The sequence below is a fragment of the Sciurus carolinensis genome, chromosome 9, assembly GCF_902686445.1.
Source record: "Sciurus carolinensis chromosome 9, mSciCar1.2, whole genome shotgun sequence".
In the NCBI taxonomy this organism is placed as follows: Eukaryota; Metazoa; Chordata; class Mammalia; order Rodentia; family Sciuridae; genus Sciurus; species Sciurus carolinensis.
Window position 1 is genome coordinate 79192157 of NC_062221.1, and position 22406 is coordinate 79214562.

The 22406-nt window shown below is 37.3% G+C and overlaps 1 protein-coding gene across 5 annotated transcripts in view; it reads right to left on the reverse strand.

Annotated features, from left to right (window-relative positions):
• Positions 1 to 22406, reverse strand: part of Sidt1 (SID1 transmembrane family member 1) — a 96152-nt gene extending 73746 nt beyond the window's left edge. For 4 of the 5 annotated variants that reach the window (XM_047563789.1, XM_047563792.1, XM_047563791.1 and 1 more), the window contains exon 1: positions 21624 to 22406. In XM_047563789.1, the coding sequence (XP_047419745.1) occupies positions 21624 to 21845 (222 nt within the window). In that variant the 5' untranslated portion in view covers positions 21846 to 22406. Of the gene's footprint in view, positions 1 to 21025; positions 21287 to 21623 lie in introns of those variants that run through there. The other variant, XM_047563793.1, reaches the window with a different exon arrangement.

Below are 22406 nucleotides of genomic sequence, written 5' to 3' on the forward strand. Positions count from 1 at the left end.
GAAGAATCATGACTAGAACCCAAGCTTCTCCCTGTGTTCCAGCCTCTACACAATGCTTGATCAGAATATACTGTCATCACTATTTTGGATCCTTGACTTCACTGAACAACGCTATGAGTGTTCTACTATTCCACTAGGAAATATGGAAGTACCAAGAATCTTAGTACCAAGAATCGTAGAAGAGACAAGCCACAGACGAGGGAATGTTATTCCTTCTTTCCTCCCTCTCTCCTGCCTCTCTTTCCTCTCTCTTCCCATTGGAAATTGAACCCAGGGGCACTTTCATCACAGAGCTACATGCCCAGTCTTTTTTTTTTTTTTTTTTTTTTTTTTTTTTTGCGGTGCTGGGGATCGAACTCAGGTACTTGTGCTTGCAACACAAGCACTCTACCGACTGAGCTATCTCCCCAGCGCATCCCCAGTCTTTATTATCTTTTTTCTTTAAGATAGGGTCTTGCTAAATTACTGAGGCTGGCCTTGAGAGTCTCCTACCTCAGCCTCCCCAGTTGGGATTACAGGTGTGTTCCACTGTGCCCAGCTTATTTGTACATTTATAATAGGCAGAATATGAGTATCTTAAACATTTAAGTGCATAAAGAACTCTTAAAACTCATCAGAAAAAAACACAACCGCCAATGGAAAAATGGCTTAAGGATATAACAGCAACTAAAGAAGGCAAAACTGACCAAAGAACATGTAAAAGGACATTCAGTGCTTTGTACTCATCAGAAAGGTAAAATCTCAAAAGTGTGATGCTACCATATTTTCAAGGATGTAAAGTAAAAAAAGAACTCTTGCATATTGTGAAACAAAATGCAATTTGGTACAACCACCTGAAAGAGCAGGTTGGCAATATCTACTAAAACTGAAGACAAATTTGCATTACCTCTCAACATTTACACTCCTAAATTTACACACAAAAAGAACTCCTACATGTGTACAAGGAATCATGAACAAAAAATTTCACTGCCAGCATCGTTTGCAATAATAAAACTTGAAACAATCTAAATGACAACAAAAATAAGCTATACAACAAAAGAATGAATAAATAAATTTTACTCATGAAATTAAATACTATACAGTAGCTAAAAGTTAATGGACTGAATAGATTCATGGATTAATCACAAGAAGATAAATTGAGTGAATTTCAGGTTTCTGGAGGATATAAACTGCTTGGTCCCACTTATGTAAACTCTGAGTTCAAGTAAAATAATACTATATTTTTACAGATTCATCTTTAGTAAAATATACATACACGGAAATAATAAGTGCTAAATGTAAGACAATAGATTTCAAGAACTCTGCAGGATCTGAGGCTTTATCCTGTTCTCTAAAATTTCATCAATACTGGGAGAAGATAAGTCTCCTGGCTTGAAAACAAAGAACTTTATCACTACTGTCATGACAAGCAGCATTAGCATCACTTCTGCTTACACAGAACTGTAAAGGTGTAAATGGGCCCAGATAGATGCTCATATACATGCAGTGGGTTGCACAACAGGAGAGGACCCTGAGATTTTAGGGAATTTAAATCTTTTATAACAGGTAGTAAGTCTACGAGCTATTTTCTCCAGAGGGAGACACGGTCTGTTTGCTGAGGCTTCTTTCCCCCTATGTAAATATCCTTGAAACAACAGTACAGAAAAAAAAATTGTTTTCAGTCAACACTTTCTTGTAAGATATGCATAAATCAAGAGATCTATGAGGGATTGTCTCCCAAAACTGGTCACTTTGGGGATGAAGGAAAAGGATCAGGGTAAGGGTAAACAGATGACTGTAACTGTTCTTTTTGGTCTATGCTTATTTATTTACCTAAAATGTTTCATAATAATAAAAAAGCCATGATACATTGGCCTTTGTGTTCGCTCACTTACGAGCAGTGACTCTCATTTCATAAGGTTTCTTCTTGCTCAAAGATGGTGGCAAACATGCAGTCAAGTAAAACAACTTGAGCTACTGCCTGTCAATTTCTATATTAATGAAAAAATGAAGCTAAAACTAACCAATCAGAAGCCACAGACTAATTTATCTAACTAGCAATATAACTAACTTATAACCCAACAGGATATACCAAATAAGGTAATTGTATAAGTATAACCAATCAAATATTTTCTTCACTTCATTTCTGTGTTTACCTATCAAATTTTTTTTTTTTATTCTTTTGACTGAATACCCAAACCACTGATTTGGAACTGTATGACTGATGAATTGTCATTTGCTCAAATAAACTCTTTACAAATTTTGTTATGTCTCAGTTTACCTTTTAATACTGTGATACCTTTTGTTTCCTACTGTAGATAATTTTATTAGTAAGTTATTTCAATTTTTCCCTTGCTACATAGATTTTCAATATTCCCTTGCTACATAGATTCTAGACATAGAAGCAAAACAACCAGAATAATTTTATGAACCAGTTGTCATTATGATAATCAAATATAGGAGAAATTTTTAAAAATTGAAAACTATTTTTATATGCAATAAATATCAACACAAAATATTCAATAAATTCCTTTGAAATCAAAATTCAGTTCAGCAATAGAATTAAAGAATTCAGAATGTTCCTGGCCTGGGCCTAAAGATGCTTTATGAGGAAACTCTTTTTTTCTTTTTCTTCCCCATACTTTTTTATTGGTGCATTATAATTACACAAAATGATGGGATTTATTGTTACATATCCATACATGCACACAATATAATTTGACCAATATCACTCCTAGCACTTCCCCTCTCTTTCCCCTTTTCCGACCTTCTACTACTAATCTCCCTTTGATTTTTATAAGATCTGTTCCCATCTTTTCTTTCCTTTTTTCCTATCTAACTTCTGCATTTGAGAGAAAACATACGACCCTTGACCTTCTGAGTTTGATTTATTTCACTTAATATCATGTTCTCTAATTCCATCCATTTTCCTACAAATGTCTTAATTTCACTTTTCTTTAAGGCTGAGTAATATTCCACTGTGTAATATACCATATTTTCTTTATCCATTCATCTGTTGATGAGCACTTAGGCTGGTTTCATAGTTTGGCTATTGTGAACTATGCTGCTATAAACAGGTGCATGCATGTATCACTATGGTATAATGACTTTAATTCTTTAAGGTAAATACTGAGGAAGTGCTATCACTTTTTCTTTTGAGAAGTGTCTATTTAATTCCTTTGCCCATTTGTTGATTGGATTATTTGATTTGGGGAGTGTTAAGTTTATTGAGTTCTTTATATATTCTTGATATTGATCTTCTTTTGGAAGAATAACTAGTAAAGATTTTTTCCCCCATTCTGTAGGTTCTCTCTTTACATTCTTAATTGTTTCCTTTGCTGGGCAGAAGCTTTTTAATTTGATGCCATCCCATTTGTTAACTTTTGGTCTTATTTCCTGAGTTTTAGGGGTCCTATTGAGAAAGTTGTTGCCTGTGTCTATATGCTGGAGTGTTTGGACCCTATGTATTCTTATAGGAGTTGCATTAGTTTCTGGTGTTATTCCTGAGTCTGATCATTTTTAGTTGCTTTTTGTGCACGGTGAGAGATAAAGGTCTATCAATTTTCATTCTTCCACAGATGGATAATCAATTTTTCTAGCAGCATTTGTTAAAAAGGATTTTTTTCTCCAATGTATGTTTTTGGCACCTTTGCCAAGGATCAGATGATTGTAGATGTGTGGGTTTGTCTGTGGGTCTTCTATTCCATATCATTGATCAATGTGTCTGCTTTTATGCCAGTACCATGCAGTTTTTTGTTATTATAGCTCTGTAGTATAATTTTAAGTCAGATATTGTGATGCCTCCAGTGTTGCTTTTTTGGCTTAGAATTGCTTTGTTTATTCTGATTCTTTCATTCTTTCAGATGAATTTTAGGATTTTTTTTTCTAGTTCTGTGAAGAATGTCATTAGTATTTTGATGGAAACTGCACTGAATCTGTACATTGCTTTTGGTAGTATGGCTATTTTGACAATACTAATTTTGCCTATCCATGAACATGGGAGATTCTTCCATATCTTTGTGTCTTCAATTTCTTTCTTCAATGTTCTACAGTTATCATTGTAGCATTTTACCTCCTTGGTTAGATTTAGTCCTAGGTATTTTTTTAAGACTATTGTGAATGAAATTGTTTTCCTGATTTCCTTCTCAGTAGAGTCATTGTTGGCATTCAGGAAAGCTATTGATTTTGGGGGTGGGGTACCAGGGATTGAATTCAGGGGCACTCAACCACTGAGTCATATATCCAGCCCTATTTTATATTTTATTTAGAGACAGGGTCTTGCTGAATTGCCTAGCACCTCACTTTGCTGAGGTAGGCTTTGAACTCAAAATCCTCCTGCCTCAGCCTCCCAAACTGCTGGGATTACAGGCAAGCACCACTGTGCCCAACAGTTATTGATTTTTATATGTTGATTTTGTTACCTGCTACTTTGCCAATTAGTTCATTTGCAGTACCTTTTTTTTTTTTTTTTTTAAGTAGGGAACTCAGGTTTTTTTTTTTTTTTTTTTTTTTTCTTTTTTTACTTGCAATACCTTTTGTGATCTTGTGTGTCACAGTTGGGAGTAGGACTGCTAGGAAAGCCCATAAGTAACTGGTGTATAAAAACAGCGACTGCTAAGCACAGCAGCTGCTCAGTCCTGAATACCTTCCTCATTGGAGGCCAGGACATCTTATAAATGAAACATTTCATCCCAAGATTTTCCTAACTACTGCATGAAGCTTAGCTGCTTCAATCATAAGTTATACTTTTTAAAAAATATATAAACATTAAAACAATTCCTGAGATTATTGTTTTGACTGTTTAAAATTCCCTCCTCCCAATTCAGCTTCAGAAAATTGTCTTCTGTACACTTATATTTCTGACTGTAATATCTACAAGTTTGGTGGTCTTGGATGGATCAGTTAAATTCTCTGGATCTTGGTTTCCTCAACTGTAGAGTTAGAATAATGATACCCAGACTATTCACTTCTCTGGGTAGCATTCATTGTCAATCAAATGGCAGATGACATGAAATGGTGTTGTGACCTGCAAAGTACCAGGCAGAACTATCCCAGCTGTGCTTTGGATTAGGATGACACTTTTCCATTCCTATCTATTCATCAATCAATTAGTAATTGACTGTCTGTTGCCTTGGTAAGGAGACAATCTTAGAATTTAAATCACCCCTAACAAGGGAGAAGGCTATAGGTCCATACGACAGAGGGTATTAATTTCCTTTCACAGCCTGGCTTCTAGAAACAGCTTATTCATCTCATTGAAAAGAGCAGTTTACCCCTTGGGAACTATTTGCTCCCTATGCTTTCAGATACTCAACATTTTGTATTCAGCACATTTCTCTATGAAGAGTGCTTTATAGATCTCATCTCACCAATTTCATTATGCCAACAATGATCTCTACATGAATACATTTATATAAACCTCTACCTTTAATCTATGACACAAATTTTATTTTTAAAATTTCAATTTCACCAAAAACACCATTGAAGACATGTATAATCATTGGTGGGCCAAGGATGCAGAACAATACACAATTACTCTGGCTATTTTAAGATAAACTGTGTTTATTCAACAAATATATGACTCCTTACCCTGTTCTGGGCTTTGTATTGGACAGAAATGTCAGTCAGCACTGTGGACATAGTCTCTCTCCTCACGGAGATCAGAGGTTTGCATGCAGGATGGCAATTAACCTATTTCATTAACATTTAAGTTTCTGCAAGAGTGTGCAACATAGACAATTTGGAGAATATTTTCCCTAAAAGATGAATAGAAAAAAGACTAGAAAAATGAGTGTGTGAGGAGGGCAGAGCAAGAAAAGTTTACAAATAAAAGGAATAGTGTAGAAACATAAGGAAAGGAGAAATGAAAGAGAAGGTGAGAAATAGGTTTAAAGCATTAAAAGAAAATCAATTTTTCCTGGAGCATGGAAGGTCATTAGGTTCCTAAGAAGGGTTATAAGCCATGTTAAGGGCAATAGAAAGCCTTTGGAAGGTTTCAAGTGCTACCACTGTTTCCATGGTCATCCCTGGACACCTGAGGTTGCTTCAATTGCTGCTGAATAACTGCTTCCTTGCATCATTGGCAAGGAAATCAAAATCTGGGGAAAGCAGTTCTGATTGGCAGGACCTAGGCTATATGTCCATACCTGAGTTGGAGGGGTGTGGAGTAGTGAAAATGGGAGGGAAGATGAGAAAGCAAGCACCTAGTGTTCAGCTTCTGGCATGGAAGGGGCTCTACCTCCACATGAGATCCATGAAGTGGGGAATTCCTCCAAACACATAGGAATGGGGTTCACATGCTGGACAGTCAAAACATGTCTTAGTTCCACTGCATTGGGATGTCTTTTAAATGCAGTGTCAAGACTGTCTTATAGAACAATTGTTCCATGAAGCACACTTTGGGAAATGTTGTCCTAGATATTTTTCACAGGAGCTAATATCAATACAGGTACACACAGAAGCCTCTAACCTAACTGTGAGCTGCCTGTGCCTCATGCTTCAACACCTACCCATCTTCTGTCTCAACAGGGTTTCTTGTCATTTTTGTATTGGTTTCTCAATTCCACTGGCTTTTCTCTGAGTATCTCCAGGCTCGGTTCCTGGGACATGGCCAGCAACCTGTAGTTCACCACCCTTTTGGGTATTTGAGACTGTTCATTTGTGTGATTCCTTTTTTTCTTCTTTATCTTTCATATCTCTTGCTCAGTCTTTTCCTATAAGGAGACTCTCATAAAAATAATTATTTTATGGTTTGAGGCCAAATCCAAGGATATACTCCCTGGATTTTATTTATATTCTGATTGATTGCACTGCAGGCAAGTTCCTTCTAGAGCTATTTCGACGTCTACTTAATTAATGCTCTGAAGATGGAAAAGCATCAGAAAATTATGATGATGACTTTAAGAATTATGATCTGTGCTTATTAGCTATTTATTTCTGTATAGAATTTATTGCCTAACTGGTGCCATTTATAACTTTAAATAAGTGTTTATAGGATACAAGTGCTATCTAAAGGCAACTGCTTTCTAAACAAGACAAAACCCATCATCTACATTTTCCTTTTCAAACTCTTCAAAGACAACTTCTCAAGGCAAGCAGAAGGGGCTTCAGGGGAGAGTAAACCATTTCTAACTGTGGAGTGACAATGTGGCAGAGATAAAATATCCTCTTTGAATTCTTTTCTGAAGCTTGGGTAAGAGGGTCCTCTTTAAATGGGAATAGATACAAGGTTGTGTGTGGCGTACCAGAATTCTTCCTGCCACATCTTGTTTCCTGCCTATGTCTGAGTCTACATTAGTTGTTTTCCAACAAATACCCCAGCTTGAGTGCACACCATGAAGGCTCTTGGAGGGATTTGTTTGGTAGCTGCACAGCATCCAAAACTGTTGCGTGTTTGAGAGGAAAATCTCCCACTCCACCCCACTATGTGAACTTTATGGGGGATGGTTAAGGCAGCCTGTGGATCCCAAAGTCTCAGATGCATGACCTATGCTTGGATAGATAAATGCATCCACTTGGCACTTTCAGTTGACAGGAAATGACACAAAAATGAAGGAAAATTTAGATTTCATTGATGGTGGCATCAATGGGGCATAGGAGAAGATGATATCCAACAGTAGTAAAGGCAGTGGTGCCAAAATGGACACCATCACCAAGCTATTCCTGCTGCATGACTGTGGCTATAGTTTCCTGCGGTTTAGTCTCCCTTGGTCCCAAATGTTGTCTTAGCCTAAAATTTGGTCCCAAATTTTAAGGTTTGTCTACTTATGTTAGTAGGTTTATTTCTGTTGTTTGTAGCCAAGAACCTTGCCTGACTCTATGTCCTTTTTCCTTCCCTAACTATTTCCCTCACATCTAATAGCCATTTGGGAGCTCACAGTTCATAAATTTCCCCAAACCCTCGCCACATCAAAACTTCACCACTGTTTGTCTCTCCTTATCCTTTTGTTTTGAAGATAAACATTGTCTCTCTTTCCCGGAAACATGTAATTCTTCCTGATGAGGGTGGTGGTATGGAAAGAATACAGGATTCTTTTAGGAGGTAGGCGGAAGGAATAAAATAAAACTATGGGCATTCCCATTTTTGGCTTCCAACATTCGCTCCTGGTTGGGAGGTTAATCACAATAGTTGTGAGTCACTTTGTCCACAACAGGGCAGTTAATCTAGAGGGGCAGAAACAGTCAGTCCTGTTTGCTGTGGCTTATCTTCATGGCTGCTTAGTGGGGATCCAGAAATACCAGTTCTAAGGAATAATACTGCCCTGAAATAACAGGTTAGTCGCATAGGCCTCCAAGCTGCCCTGTGCCTTGATGAAAACAAAACCATAAAGGGATAAAGACAGGCCCTCTGGGATCCATAGGGCTCAGTGTAAGATTATGGTTGGTGGTGGCTGTGGTTCTTTGAAATACTTAAGAAAATCTGTCAACTTCATAGCTTGACTTAGTTTCTGCCCTGCTTGCCTGAGATACACAGATCAAAGAATGCTTGGATAATTCAAGGGGGAAAAACAATTACTAAAATCTTATTTCAGTTTTCAGTAATTGTAAGGGAGTTAAACATGAGTTTTAAATTGCATGGTGGTGAGATGTGACTGTGAGTGTAGTAGGACAGGATTTTAAGGTTATTTTTATTGTTGTTGATAATCATAACAGATATGCTCTTGGGGCAGAGAGAGTGATTTAATAGAAGTATCCTGAGGAAATATCCTCTGGAACCTGAGATATGTTCTTGGATTTGCTTTAAACTAGAAATGTGATTTTTGGCGTTCAGTTTTCTCTCCTGTTAAATGAGAAGAGATTGACTTAAAAGGTCCTTCGATCTTAAGTTTAAAACACAATTACCACCTTTCTTTTGGTTTCAAAGAATATTTTATATATGTTTCTTTCAGTAATAGAAAAAAAGAACAGAAAGTCTCAAGTGAAGTCTCAAAAAGTCTCATTTCTGTAGCAAAGCAGACTTGACAAAGACAACCATGTTGACTTAAGCAAAGGACATACTGGCACATGAAGTCAACCCAAATATTTACTGTCTGTCCAAATAACGTTTCCTTTTCATCCTCCACTGTCGGTACTGTTAAAACTCCATAGCAAAACCTTGGTCATCAGGAAACTAGTTTCTAGTAACTGAGTTATTCATCATGGCTCTGAATTAGGAGTAAGGAAAAAACCTTACCTCCTGGAGTGAATAAGACAGAATATATTTGAGTTAGCAAAGCCTCAAACAAGTAGAGATCATGCCCAGAGAAGCAAGAAAAACTTGATGATCAGTCTTTGTTCATAAGTGATTGGAAAATTTATTTAAAAATGAGAGATGCATAGAAACATAAGATGCAGAGCAAAAAGGAGGAACAAGAGAATGGTAGATATTAGAAGTGGTGGCAGCAGAAGGGGGGATAGGAAATGATGATTAGAACACTGTGCACCAAGTGTGGTTTCTTTGCTCCAAAGCAGGTAGTAAATGCAAACATATACACAGTGCTGTAATACTAAAAATATAGGGAGGGATTTTCAGCAAATAGTGCTGAACAAATGGACAGTTTATGCACAATAATAATAATAATGATCTAGATAGAAACCTTAACCTTAAGATCTATAAAATCTAATACTAAATTTGAGTTTGACTGCTAAAAAAAAAAAGAAACCTTATACCTTTTACAAAAAGGAACCTCAAATGGATAATATACCTAAACACAAAATATGAAAGAAACTATAAAACTCCCAGAAGATAACACAGAAGAAAATCTGACTGATTTTTTTATTTGTCAACAATTTTTTAGATGCAACATCAAAAGTATGATCCACAAAGAAAAGGTCAGTAAGTGTTCTTATTAAAATTAAAAAATGTCTGCTTTGGGTAAGACATTATTAAGAAAATGAAAAAGTGAGTCACAAACAGGGAGAAAATATTTGCAAAACGTATCTGAAAAGGGATCAGTGTCCAAAATCTGCAAAATAAACTGTTAAAATTCAACCATTAGAAATTGAAGAACTCAATTTAAAAATAATCAAAAAATTTAAACAGATAACTCACCAAAGGAGATACAAATGGGCATCTGAAAACATGCTCAACAACATATACCATTAAGAAAATACAAATTAAATCAATGAGATATCGCTGTGTACTTATTAGGAGGACAAATTCAAAACACTGACAAGATCAAATGATAATGAGGATATGCAGCAACAGAAACTCTCATTCATTATTGGTGGGAATGCAAAAGGATGCACTGCACTTTGGAAGAAAATTTGTCCATTTTTACAAAGCTAAGCACAGTCTCAATATATGATCCAGCAATCACATTTCTGGGTATTTATCAAAATGAATTGAAAACTTATATCCACACAATAACCTGCACACAAGTATTTATACCAGCTTTATTCATAATTGCCTCAAACTGGGAATAACCAAGATATGATTCAATACAGTAATGGAGAAACAAACTGTGGTACATCCTGACAATGGAATATTATTCAGTACTAAAAACAAATGAACTATCAAGCCTCAAAAAGACATGGAGGAGCCTTTAAAGCATATTGTTTAGTTAAAGAAGCAAGTCTGAGAAGGCTACATGCTGTATGATTCCAACTATAGGGAAGGGCAAACTTTACATCTGCCCTCTTAGGAAATCAGCTAGGCCTGAGAATGAAATTGACATAAGATAAATTAATAGCAGAAAAGCATAAAAAGCTAATGTAAGTTTTATGCCCACATGAAGAAATGAACACCCAAAGATGCAGTTAGAGTTGAGCACTTGTAAACTGACTTAAGACTAAGAAGTGGGACAAGACAAGAGGGCTTGGGCTGGGTTGTTGACTGGGTAGAGAAACAGGAAAATGATAAGATAGTCTCACAGTGTTTATTTCTACAAATTTTCTTCTACCTCAACTTGCTATATAAGATGGTTACTCTCCATTTAATATAAGAAGAGCATCTTTCACATGGAATTTCCTGCTTTTAAGAAACAGAATGAAGGTCAGAATTATCTTGCATCTGCTGTTTTCAAGTGCCTTTAACTCAAAAGATTCAATATGCTGTCATATATTTTGGGGTGACATGTTCTGAAGTCCATAACAAATACATGACATTCTGAAAGAGGCAAAACTATAGAAAAAAGAGTGATAAATTAGTAAAACACCAGGGTTTTTAGGGATTGAAACTATTCTTCAGTATAGTACCAAGATGGTGGATTATGCACATGGTGATATTGCATATTTTCCAAACCCATAGAACTGTACAACACCAAGGCTGAACCCTAACTTAAACTATTGATTTTAGTTAATAATAAATACTATAATCTACCAATATTAGTTCATTATTGGCATACAACATTAATGCCAGATGTTAAGATTGGGGAAATTGCACGAGAGTTGGGTGGGGAGAAAGTATCACTGAAGAAGCAAAAGAAGTCATAAAACGTTTGAGTCCTGGGTTAGGTAAAGGGAGGGGCAAACTTTTAGATAAAGTCCCCTTGATAGCCAGAAAATTATTTTACTCAAGACAACACATTACTTGATAATGTCAGATAAACTTTAATTTTGCCACTGTTTTCAGAAATAAAGTGTTTTATTCAAATACTGAAATCCAACCAAAATAAAGGTAAACTTCACCTTTACATAAACCAATATTTTCATAATTATATATTGACACCCTTGACCAACCTTGAGAATGCTGAATCCAAAAGAAAATTCCTTAAAAGTTACAGTTTTAGAACTAGCTCCTAAAAAGCTTTTCAGAGGTCCAAATAGAGGAAAAAAATTCCCAGTTCTTGGGACTGTGATACAGAAGTGAATTATTAAAGCTTTCTTATTAGGAAAGAAGACTTGTATTTGACTTCGGGCTTTGTTTCCAATATAAGATGTCTTCAAGCCTGCTTCACTCTTTTCATACAACCCACTGAAAAATTCCCTGTTCATTATTGTGAAAATCAGTAATTCCAAGTCCTTTCTCCTAATGACAAAATCAATTTGTCTTTTGTCACTTCCAATAATCAAAGGAATGAGGGGAACAAGAATTCAAAGGAAGAAATTACTTCAGGATTATATTTATTGATAACATTTAATACATAACTTACATTTGCTACATAACACTCGACTTTGCTTTTCCCTCCCCAGGAGTGGAATACTATCTTTCCTTTGGCCATGCCAAGAATCAAATGCTGGGCCTTGCATATGCTAGGCAAAACCTCTACCATGGACCTATGCCCATAGACCCCCTGGAATGCTATCTTTTAACATGTAAATCAACTGCTTCTTCTGTATAAATGATTGTACACACATTTCTAGAAACTTATTACATAAAAAACCCAAAGGATCTTAGATTGAGGACTTCAGAGAATACAATGTTGTCCTTATAGTGACTTTAGGTTTTAAGAAAAATGTAGGCCCTCAGACTTTTTCTTTTCTTTCTCTTTCCTTCCTTCCTTCCTTCTTTCTTTTTCTTTCTCTCTCTCTCTCTCTCTCTCTCTCTCTCTCTCTCTCTCTCTCTTTTTAAGCAGTGCAGTCCACTAATGTACTAAGAAAATCTCAAAGTTTCCATTTCCAAATAATGAAGAAAAGAAAAAAGGAAAAAAGCAATGATTAATATGTGTTTTTGTTTCCATTTTTAGCAAAATAGAAGACTATGATTATGTCATCTGTCAGCTCCATATGATCATTATTTTCCTTTGCAAATAATCAGAAAGAACACCCCAATTCAAATAGCTCATTAGAATAATCAATGTAACATTTCGTGTTGACATGGGACTCCTGTTAGCTACAGAGTTTAAAAAAAGCAGGAGATTCAGCTGACATAGCCTGGGATGCTGAATGGCAACATGTAATAATGTCAACATTATGGGGTCATTTCTATTTGAAAGGAAGAAATCCCTGGTATCTTCCAGCAGCAAACGAGCTTTCAAGGTGTCATACATATCTTCAAGTCCCTTGGTCTTTTTGATTGAAGTCCATAGTAAAAAACCAAAACCAAAACCAAAACCAAACCAAACCAAACCAAACCAAACCAAACTGAAACAAAACAAAACAAAGAACTCAAAATACCACAAAAAGCAAACAAACAAAACGCTATTGAATACACTTTAAGTAATCAGTTGAAATCAAAGTGGGAAAAAAGAAAGGCTGAAAAAAATCTCTATATCAGATGCCTGAAAAACTGTCTCAAAAGGGACCATTACAACAGTAAAAATAAAACAAAGGACAACCAAATAAACCAACCAACCAAATAAACTTCCCACACGCCATACATAGAAAGCTTACTCTCAAGGCACCCAACAGGAATAACAGCAAGAAAATAAATAAATAAATAAATAAATAAATGGGAATACAATAAGAAAACACATATTCCCTGGTCCCCTCCCTACATCCTACATGCTCTTCCCCAGTAGGGTTCTGCCTCTGACATAAAAGTAAAACATCTTCATCGTGAAATATTTAGAAAATGCAAGAAAGTACAGAAAAAACATTAAGGGACTGGGGAGATAGCTCAGTTGGTAGAGTGACTGCCTCACATGCACAAGGCCCTGGGTTCAATCCCTAGCACCGCAAAAAAAAAAAAAAAAAAAAAAAAAAAAAAAAAAAAAAAAGAAAGAAAAAACATTAAAATTTCCTGTAGTCTACCACCTAGGGATAATGGCAAGTTTATCATATTTCAGAAACTAATGAAAATCTGTATTAACCTAATTCCATAGTCCATAACTTGGATATATAAAACTGCAGACCTGAAATCAAACATTCAGGAATCCTTGCCTCAACTATCACTGAGATAATTTTTCACTATTCTGATTTTCAGTTTCTAATGGAAAAAATTGTGTTCGTCTTTTTACCTACAAATTTAAAACTGAAGATTACTATACTTGTGAAATGGTCAAGGGCAGAGACACTTGGGATCCAACAGATGAGCTAGATGATGGGACTAATGATGATCTGGATGATAACTTAGAATCTTTGTTTTTTGTAATTTTTAAAAAGTTACTGAAATATAATTATTTTGCTAGTGAGTGAAAGAAAAGAGAAGAAACCTATTTATGGATTTGGGTGAGAAATAGATCTTAATATACCTGCTACATAAAAGGTATATTAATAAGAATTTTAAAAATTCAGAAATGAGATGATTAGAAAAAATGGCTTAAAAAGGTGACAGAACTGGGGCTGGAGTTGTGGCTTAGTGGTAGAGTGCTTGCCTGGCACGTGTGAGGCCCTGGGTTCAATACTCAGCACCACATATAAATAAATAAAATAAAGGCTCCATTGACAACTAAAAAAATTTTTTAAAAAGTGATAGAACCCAGAAAAAATAGAAGTAAATTTCAAAGTGATTCTTAAAAATCAACATTAAATTTGAAAGAGCATAATATAATTAATACTGCGATAATGACTTAAGGAAAATAGAAAGTAAAAAGGAGGAAAAAATCCTTTAAATTCAGGCAGGAAGAAAGAAAGACATGAGAATGATTCTAGAAAAATTGATAGTTATAGAAAACAATGAAGAAGGGCCAACAACATTAGTGTAAAATAAATTCCTGAAGAAGATAATCAAGCATTAGAACAGACTAAAACTAAATCTCCTGAATTAAAAAAAAAAAAAATCATTGAACTACATATTCAAAGATTCTACCACATACCTGGGAAAAACTGACAAGATCCAGTTTGGTAAAACTATTGGATTAGAAAAAGGTGGTGAGGTGGTACTGTTTCAGGAATCCAGCAGAAAAATAAAACTACTTGTAAGAAAAACATAATCAATTTGTCATCACTTTTGCCAGAAGACAAAGAAATAACAAGTTTAAAAAGAAAAAATGGTAAGACTGGATTTTGAATCCAGTCCAGCTGACCTTCAAGTATAAAGGTTGCAGTATAAAGGTTGCAGACTGTTAAGAAAATAATTAAACACTGGGAATATTGCTCCCATGAGCTCTTCCTAAGCTACTGCCTGGAGAATAAGTTGTGGACCATCACAGTGGCAGGAAGGCATGAGCTACAGTAGCTGAGAATCTAAATATATGTGAGGACTAAATATTAGTTATTAGGAAGACAGTTTGTAGTGGCTATACACTCTGGCAAAGGAGATACAACTAACTAAAATGGGTGAAAAATGAAGAGTATACCTGAAAAGTAGAATAAGCTCATTAATTTCTAGGTATTTAGATTTCTAGGTTGGAGAAAGAAAGGGAGAAGAAGATGTCAGTTAATCTCAATATTGCTCATCATTGAGAACTAATAGACAATAGAAAGTGAGGAGACTAAGGGCATTATATAAATGTATTAGTAAAAAGGAAACCATTAGAACAGAACCCAAACTTTGTTTAACACATTTTATTTTATAAACCATATTTTTTAAATGATTGAAAATAGAGGAAAAGAAGCTATAAGGTGCAGATAATCAAGACAGAATCTAGATTTCTCTGAATATACCATATTTTGCAGATTTTTTTGTTCTTAATTTTTTAAATTAAGAAACAATACCTAAAATTCAGAAGCAAATCGAAACAAATGAAACAAATGAGTTCCCCTCTTGCACTGAAAGGAGCTATGTTACATTACTTCAGAGCATAGTAAGTGGTCTCAACATCATGATGAAATATACGCTAAAGTTAAAAGAAACTGTAAAAGTAAATCTTAAACTGTTTCTAGTAATGTCATTGTCGGCAGTAACAGTATAATTGTCATTGAAACTGTTGCTTGTATATTATGGAATAAAGTAAATAAGTGGCAAGTTGATCGAGCTGAGAGCCAGGATTTTTGGCATGAAAGAAAGGAGGTAGAGATGTAAGATCAATGAGTTTAAGTATGACCCCTATAGTTCTGAATTTGAATTGGAAAGAATAGTATTGAGCCATGATATAATGTATTTCTGAGCTCTGTCCATTAAAAAGGCTTAGGAAAAAGTTTCTAATCCATTAGCAATGAGGACCTCTAGTTCTCAAACTGCAAACTCTGAAAACTATTTCTCACTTTAAAGAACATGCTCATTGCATGCTGGGGACAAGAAAAACCTTTCATGCAACATGTGCAGCACCTGTCAGAGAGCACTTGGGTTTTATCAGAAGAATTCAAAAACCAACCTGAATTGACTTTCACTGACCAAAGATAAACAATTTGAACTTAAGGACAGAGACAGCAATAGATTGAGATGTATGAAAGATGTTTAAATCCACAACTAACAATTATGTAGAATGATATCTCACTGATCGTTGCTATAGAATGCTAGGAGACCAACTCGTTATTTTGAAATTTAGTAAATAAAGGTAAAATTTGAGGCATGCATTCCATGTGTCCTTTATGAACAGGAGTTTCAGGTAATCGATTAGCTGATGAGGAGAAGTTTCTCATTATGGAAGTATTCCAGCTCATAATACTGTCAGTCTTTCCCCAAAAGAAATCAGATATATTTTTTTCATAACAGAAATGCTTACTCCTTTCTTTCTGTTTATCCTAATTCTACTTATCTATTATGGCATTTTGAAGCCCCACTTCCTCCAACAAGGCTACAGTAAAAGACCTGTGACTTCTCTAAAGTCTTGTCATATGTGCAGCAGCGCTGCCCAATAAAAATAAAATGTGAGCCACATATGTGTTTTAAAATCTTCTAATTGCTAAATTAAGAAAGTAAAAAGAAATAAGTGAAGTTAACTTTATAAAAATAAATTATTTAATCTAGTATATCTGGAAATATTTAAACAATAAAATATTAATGACACATTTTATGCTATTTTTTCATATGGTCTGTAAAAGCTGGCATGTATTCTACACTAAACACCACATCTCAGTTAAGACTAGTTACACTTCAAGTGTTTGATAGCTACTTGTGGACAGTGACAACAACACTCTGGATAACACAGATTAACAGAATCTATTACACAACTTAACACAGAGTAATCAGACTGGGTGGGCAGAAGGTAGATATGTCATACTAGATCCATAACTAGTGTAGCATCAATCCCTAAAGACCCTTATGACATGTTGATGCTGTTTTCAGAGTCATAGAGAAAAATGTGGAAGATGACAGCTGTGAACTGAATGTTGGGTTCCCCCTATCCCTCAGATTCACATGTTGAAACTTAAACACAATGATGGTATTTGGAAATGGGGCCTCTGGAAGATAATTAGGTCACAAGTGGTGAAATGGTGTCTTTATAAAAAGAGACATGACAGATGTTGGTACTCTCCTTGCACTCTTGGAATGGGTGGACACAGCAAGACAGTGGCTGTCTGCAAGCCAGGAATCAGGTCCTTCAGACAAGGGATCTGCCCATAGTATTCTCTTACAACAGAACCAACCATCCAGATAATGTTCTAATGAGTTGATTCTTTCCTCCAACAAGCGTCAGTCCTATTTAGTTAAGAGGATGTGGGAGGACAGCAAAGGAGGCTTCTTGGCCTCAGTACATAAAAAGCCAGCAGTCCCTGTGCAAATGAAAGACGTGGGGCCATTGCATCTACATTTTTAACTCTTCTATGTAACTAGTAATGTAGAGCACAATCGTCCCTCAGCATCCACGGGTGATTCATTCCCAAACACCCTGTGGATTCCAGATTCTGTGGATGCTCAAGCCCCTTATTAAAAAATGTCATAGTTCTTGCCTATAAGCTATACATATCTTCCTGTATTCTTTCTTTAAATTACTTATGATAACCAGTGCAATGTAAATGTAAATAGTTGTTACTCTGTATTGGTTGGGGAATAATGCCAGGGAAAAAGTCTGTACATGTTCATTTCAGACCCAAGTTTTTTTCTTGAATATTTTTCATCTGCGATTGAATCCTCAGCTATGGAACCAACAGAAATGGAAAACCATCTGTACATAACTAGAAATTACTACTGGAGTGTCCAGATATATGTTCCATTGCTCATGAGGACTGGGTAGGCTTTTAAAATATGAACCCAAGAGATTGGTATAACTGGTTCTATATATAAAACCATTGGTTGCTATTAATAAAGTCAAAGATTGCTCTGTGGGCACGGAAAAGTATAATCCATGTCATTAAAAGACAAATGCCTCAGTTTAATAAACATAAGAGACATTTCCAGAGAAACATTTCAAATTCTATGGCAAACATTCAATTCTGTTACTGAAAGCCTCACAAGAGATAGCCTGTTGTGCAGTGGCTAGATTTTTATTTAAGGGCTTCTTATCACCATCTAGCTCAAACAGAAACATCTGGTTGTTGCCTCTGCTCATCTCTATGAGGGTATTCTCATTTCTCAGTACACCTGCATTAGTGCCCTCTGTCCCAACAGATCTCTGGCCACTTTCCAACAAGGTGATTTCCTTGTAGTACGAATGAGCCCTGTGGTTACAGAACACCCTGTTTGCACAGTGTAACCCTACTCCCCTTAAAGGAAGTCTCCCAAAACTTCTCTCCAGAGAGATGAAATGAACCTGATCTTGCCTAACCGGCACCTTCAGTCATTATGTCCATTATTGTTCTTTAAACAGGTCACTCCACTCTTACAGGGGTTTGTTTTCAAATAGCAACTTCATATTTATATGACTATGCCTGGAAGGCATACAAGACTTCCTGGTGCTGAGTTCAGCTAACTTAGCATGACATGGCCTGGGCAAAACCATTCTTTGGGTCAGCATTTGGTATGGGATATGCGGGGGTTGATGGAAAGGATTAGGAGCAAGAGGACCCACAACTCCTTCCTTTCTTCACCAAAGTCTAAATTTAAATTAGACAGTCTCCTCCAAGCCAAAGGAAATACAAAGGCAAACAACAATAGTTTGAAGAGGAAGGGAAAAATATTAAAACTCAATTTTTTTTCTAAACCCAAATCTTTGTTGATTGAAGAGGGGTGGTGGGAAATGATCCTGCTGGGAAAGGGACCCTGCCTGACCAAGATATTGCTCAGGTTAGAGGAAACCAGTCTAATACAAGTTTCTGCTCTGGAGATCATAGATCTTTATTTAGCAGAGTTCCTCAGTGAGTTTGAAGTTGAAAATAGAGGGACAAAAATGTTCAACATGGGAGAGTAATGAAAATTTAGAATGTGGAGTCCAGCATTTAGAAAATGGTGATAAGTCAGGACCTGAAAGAAAGAGTCATTATCTTGAAATCTCCCTTCCCCTCTGAGGAATCACTGGTAAATTATTAGGACAGTGTTGCCTAACTTTCTGATTGAATCTCTCATCTGTCCTGTGTTATGCTGCCATTCCCTGGTGTTATTTCAAACCTTCAGTAAAATTCTGCTACAATTCCATAGTCTATGTTCATGACATTGGAAGTGGGGGTTTTTGTTCTTCAACTTGGGGCAAAATAGACCAAAGAAGAGAGGAGGCCATCAGTAGAAACTGAGAGTAATGGTTTGGACAGACAGATCAGGAAATAGTCATCTCTGGAGAAATCAACAGGAACATGACTGGAGAGAGGAGGGTAATTTCCTATTGTAAGTAAGTTGGGGGTTCTACTCTCTTATTTGCGTATTGAAAATATGTCTCAGAAAACTAAGGTGTGACATCGGCTTCATATTAGTGCATATTGACATTAAAATAATCGAAACTATTCTTAAGTTTGTATTTCTCAGACTAGTAAAAATTCTAAGGACTGTGCTGTGAGGTTGTCAATTTTTTATTGAATTATGCGAAAACATTTTTAAAACTATCACTATTGTTTCATAAAATAAAGGCACTGTCTTTATTTATTTCAAAATGGGATCTTGCTACATTGCTCTGACTGGCCTTGAAGCTGAAATCCTCCTGACTCAATCTCCCAAATAGCTGAGATTACAGGAACTGGCTTCAATAAAGGACATGTAAACATATATACAAGGCAAAATATAAAGGCCACAATAAAATATTTAAAAATTTTTTGTTTCTCTGAAAAATAAAATTTATTTTGTTTTTATCTGAAAGGATTTCACATATTAAATTGAAAACAATGTATATTTTATTTTAATTCAGCTTTTAGTCTTTTACTCACTTATTTGTTCATTTAAAAAAATTATAAATGTCTCTGTGCCAGGCACAGCACTAGGTACTGAGATACAGCAATGAACATGACTGTGTCTTTGCCCTGAATAACTCAAGGTTAACTAGGAAAATCAAGCAGGTGGCCTTAACTGCAAACAGAGCAACATGTGCTGTAGTAGAGGAACTTACACAGAATTAAGAAGGGAAAGTCAAAAGTAACATTTAAAAAGCAGTCAGTTTATCTCTAAGCAGCACTGCAAGAAACATCAAAGTCTGATGCTGGGATTACTTTGCCTGTGTAAGCTGTTTCCTTACCAATGATTTAGGGTGAAGCTGACTCCGCCCCGGAGTTTTTCAGACTTATTTGCTCCCAGGGAATCACAGGGCTGGGAATATACCTCATGGGTAATATATGAGCCAGGTGGGGACTTCAAACTAGATAGGAAGAAGTCTGGAGGGTTTGGGAAATAAAAACTGCCCCCTCCCACTTGTCTGCAATGCCAGTTACTGCACGTGTTGGCTCTGTCCACTACAGGATATACAACCTGAAGGTCACAGGAGGATGGAGCAAGGTGAAGGCTGTGCTGCCATGGCCATAGTGCCATAGGATTTGCTGGCAGACTGGAGATGGAAAACTTAGGGCACTTCCTCAGTACACAGAATTGGAAGATGTCTGGGAGTAGCAACAGGCACCTTTGTCCTCCTCCCTGGCCCCACCACAGTATAAGCCCTTTCTGGTTAAAGCAAGGAAGTTTTCCAGTTGTGAGTCCGAATGAGAATAAGATAAGACAGGGGAAGCATATGGTGGTATCCCAGTCATCTGGTTCTGGAATTTTCCGAAGGATTTGGGAGTGCTGACACTGTAAGGGACACATAAACACATTTAAACGGGAAGAAGATCCAGAGACAGGTACACTGTAGAGTTCTCTCTCTTTCTCTCTTTTGTTCTGTGCTCCAGAGGGTACCATATCAGAGGAACAAAAAAGGGAACCACATACATTTTCTTAAATTATGTAATCAGAGTATATATGTCAAAAGCACAGTTACTGGAACAACTCCCCCCACCTTGTGTCACCTTAACTCTCGTCAGAAATAAGTCTAGAGCTTTCATACAATTATTCATCCTTATTTAAGATAAAAACCTGGACAGATCAGGTGATGGCTGCAGTTCCAATGTCTTTGGCCCGGTCTTCTTGTTTCTCTGAAGCACATACTGTGACAATGGTACAGAAAGGCAGGAAGTGACTATTGAATACACAGAGGTTCTGCAGCTTTCGTCCATTCTCACACGATTTCCATTTTAGAATCTTAGCAGCTCTCCCTCCCCGTGCGCAATGAAATAGAAGGATCTTGGATCGTACAAATGGAAAAGAGGTTCCTTTCCCACAGGGAATTGGGAACAGAGGTTCCTTCTTACCTGCGCTCCTGCAAACCTAGAAATCATGACTTTCCTGGAGAAAGGCCCAACAAGGAGCCAGGACCCGCAGAAGGTGCAGGGAACTAGCGCCCCTACAAAGCCCATAATTGCCAGCGACCAGGCCGGCGTCTGCGCGAGGTGAAGCGGAGGCTCTCCCCGAGGCTGGTTGTGGCTTCTCTGGCAGGGCAGAGATTGCTTTTCAGGAGAAAGGAAATGACGGTTTCCAAGTCCCGAGGCCAATTCTCAGGGGAACCCAAAGCAGCGACCCAGGCGATGAAATCTGGCAAGTTCTAGGAGTCGAGCGAGAGGAGCGAGTGTCTTACCTGGCCAGGCTGGTTGGTGTAGTTGAAGGAGTAGATGTTCTCGGTGCTGAGATTCACCACCCCGCTGTAGACGTGATCGAAATCCGCGCCCCTGGCGGGGTCGCGTGGGGCGCCGCGCAGCGCTGCTGACTGCGTGAGGGGCTTCGCGGGGCGCCCGGGCGCTGCAACCCGTAGGAGCCAGGGCAGCGCACAGAGCAGAGCGAGCCGCTGGCAGCAGCGCATGGTGGGTGCAGCGCCCGGTCCGGGAGCAGAGCCACCCTGGGGAGGGGGTGAGCCGGGAGTTGGTCCTTCCAAAGCCGCGTGCGGAGCCGGGTGCCGGCTTCAGCGCAGTGAGAGCGATGCCTGGCAAGCCCCGCCGGCGAGTGCTTGGCAGCGTGCTGGCGAAGGGCTGATTAAATATCGATGTGCCGCCTGGGGTCTCCAAGGGAGGTCACTGGTGGAGAGTAAGGGGAATGCGAGACGTGGGGGCGGGGGGCTGCTGCTTTCCCCTCCTGTCTCTAAGTCTCCCCTTTCTCATCGCAGAGAATCTCCCACTTACCCAGACAGATCTCTTTCCTCTCTACCTCAGTAAAAATAATAACAAAAAAGCTATTGGAGACACTAAAAAGAAATATCCTGTAGTCTGGAAAAATCGACCTGACCAGCCATCGAGGAGGAAATATGGTCCCTCTCAAATAAATGTGCACCCTGGCTGCAGGCGAGCAAATAGAAAGCAAAAGAACCTATCCCCCAAGAGGGTGCACGAATTCGTTTTTGCAGAGAACTATTGAGGATGTTAATAAT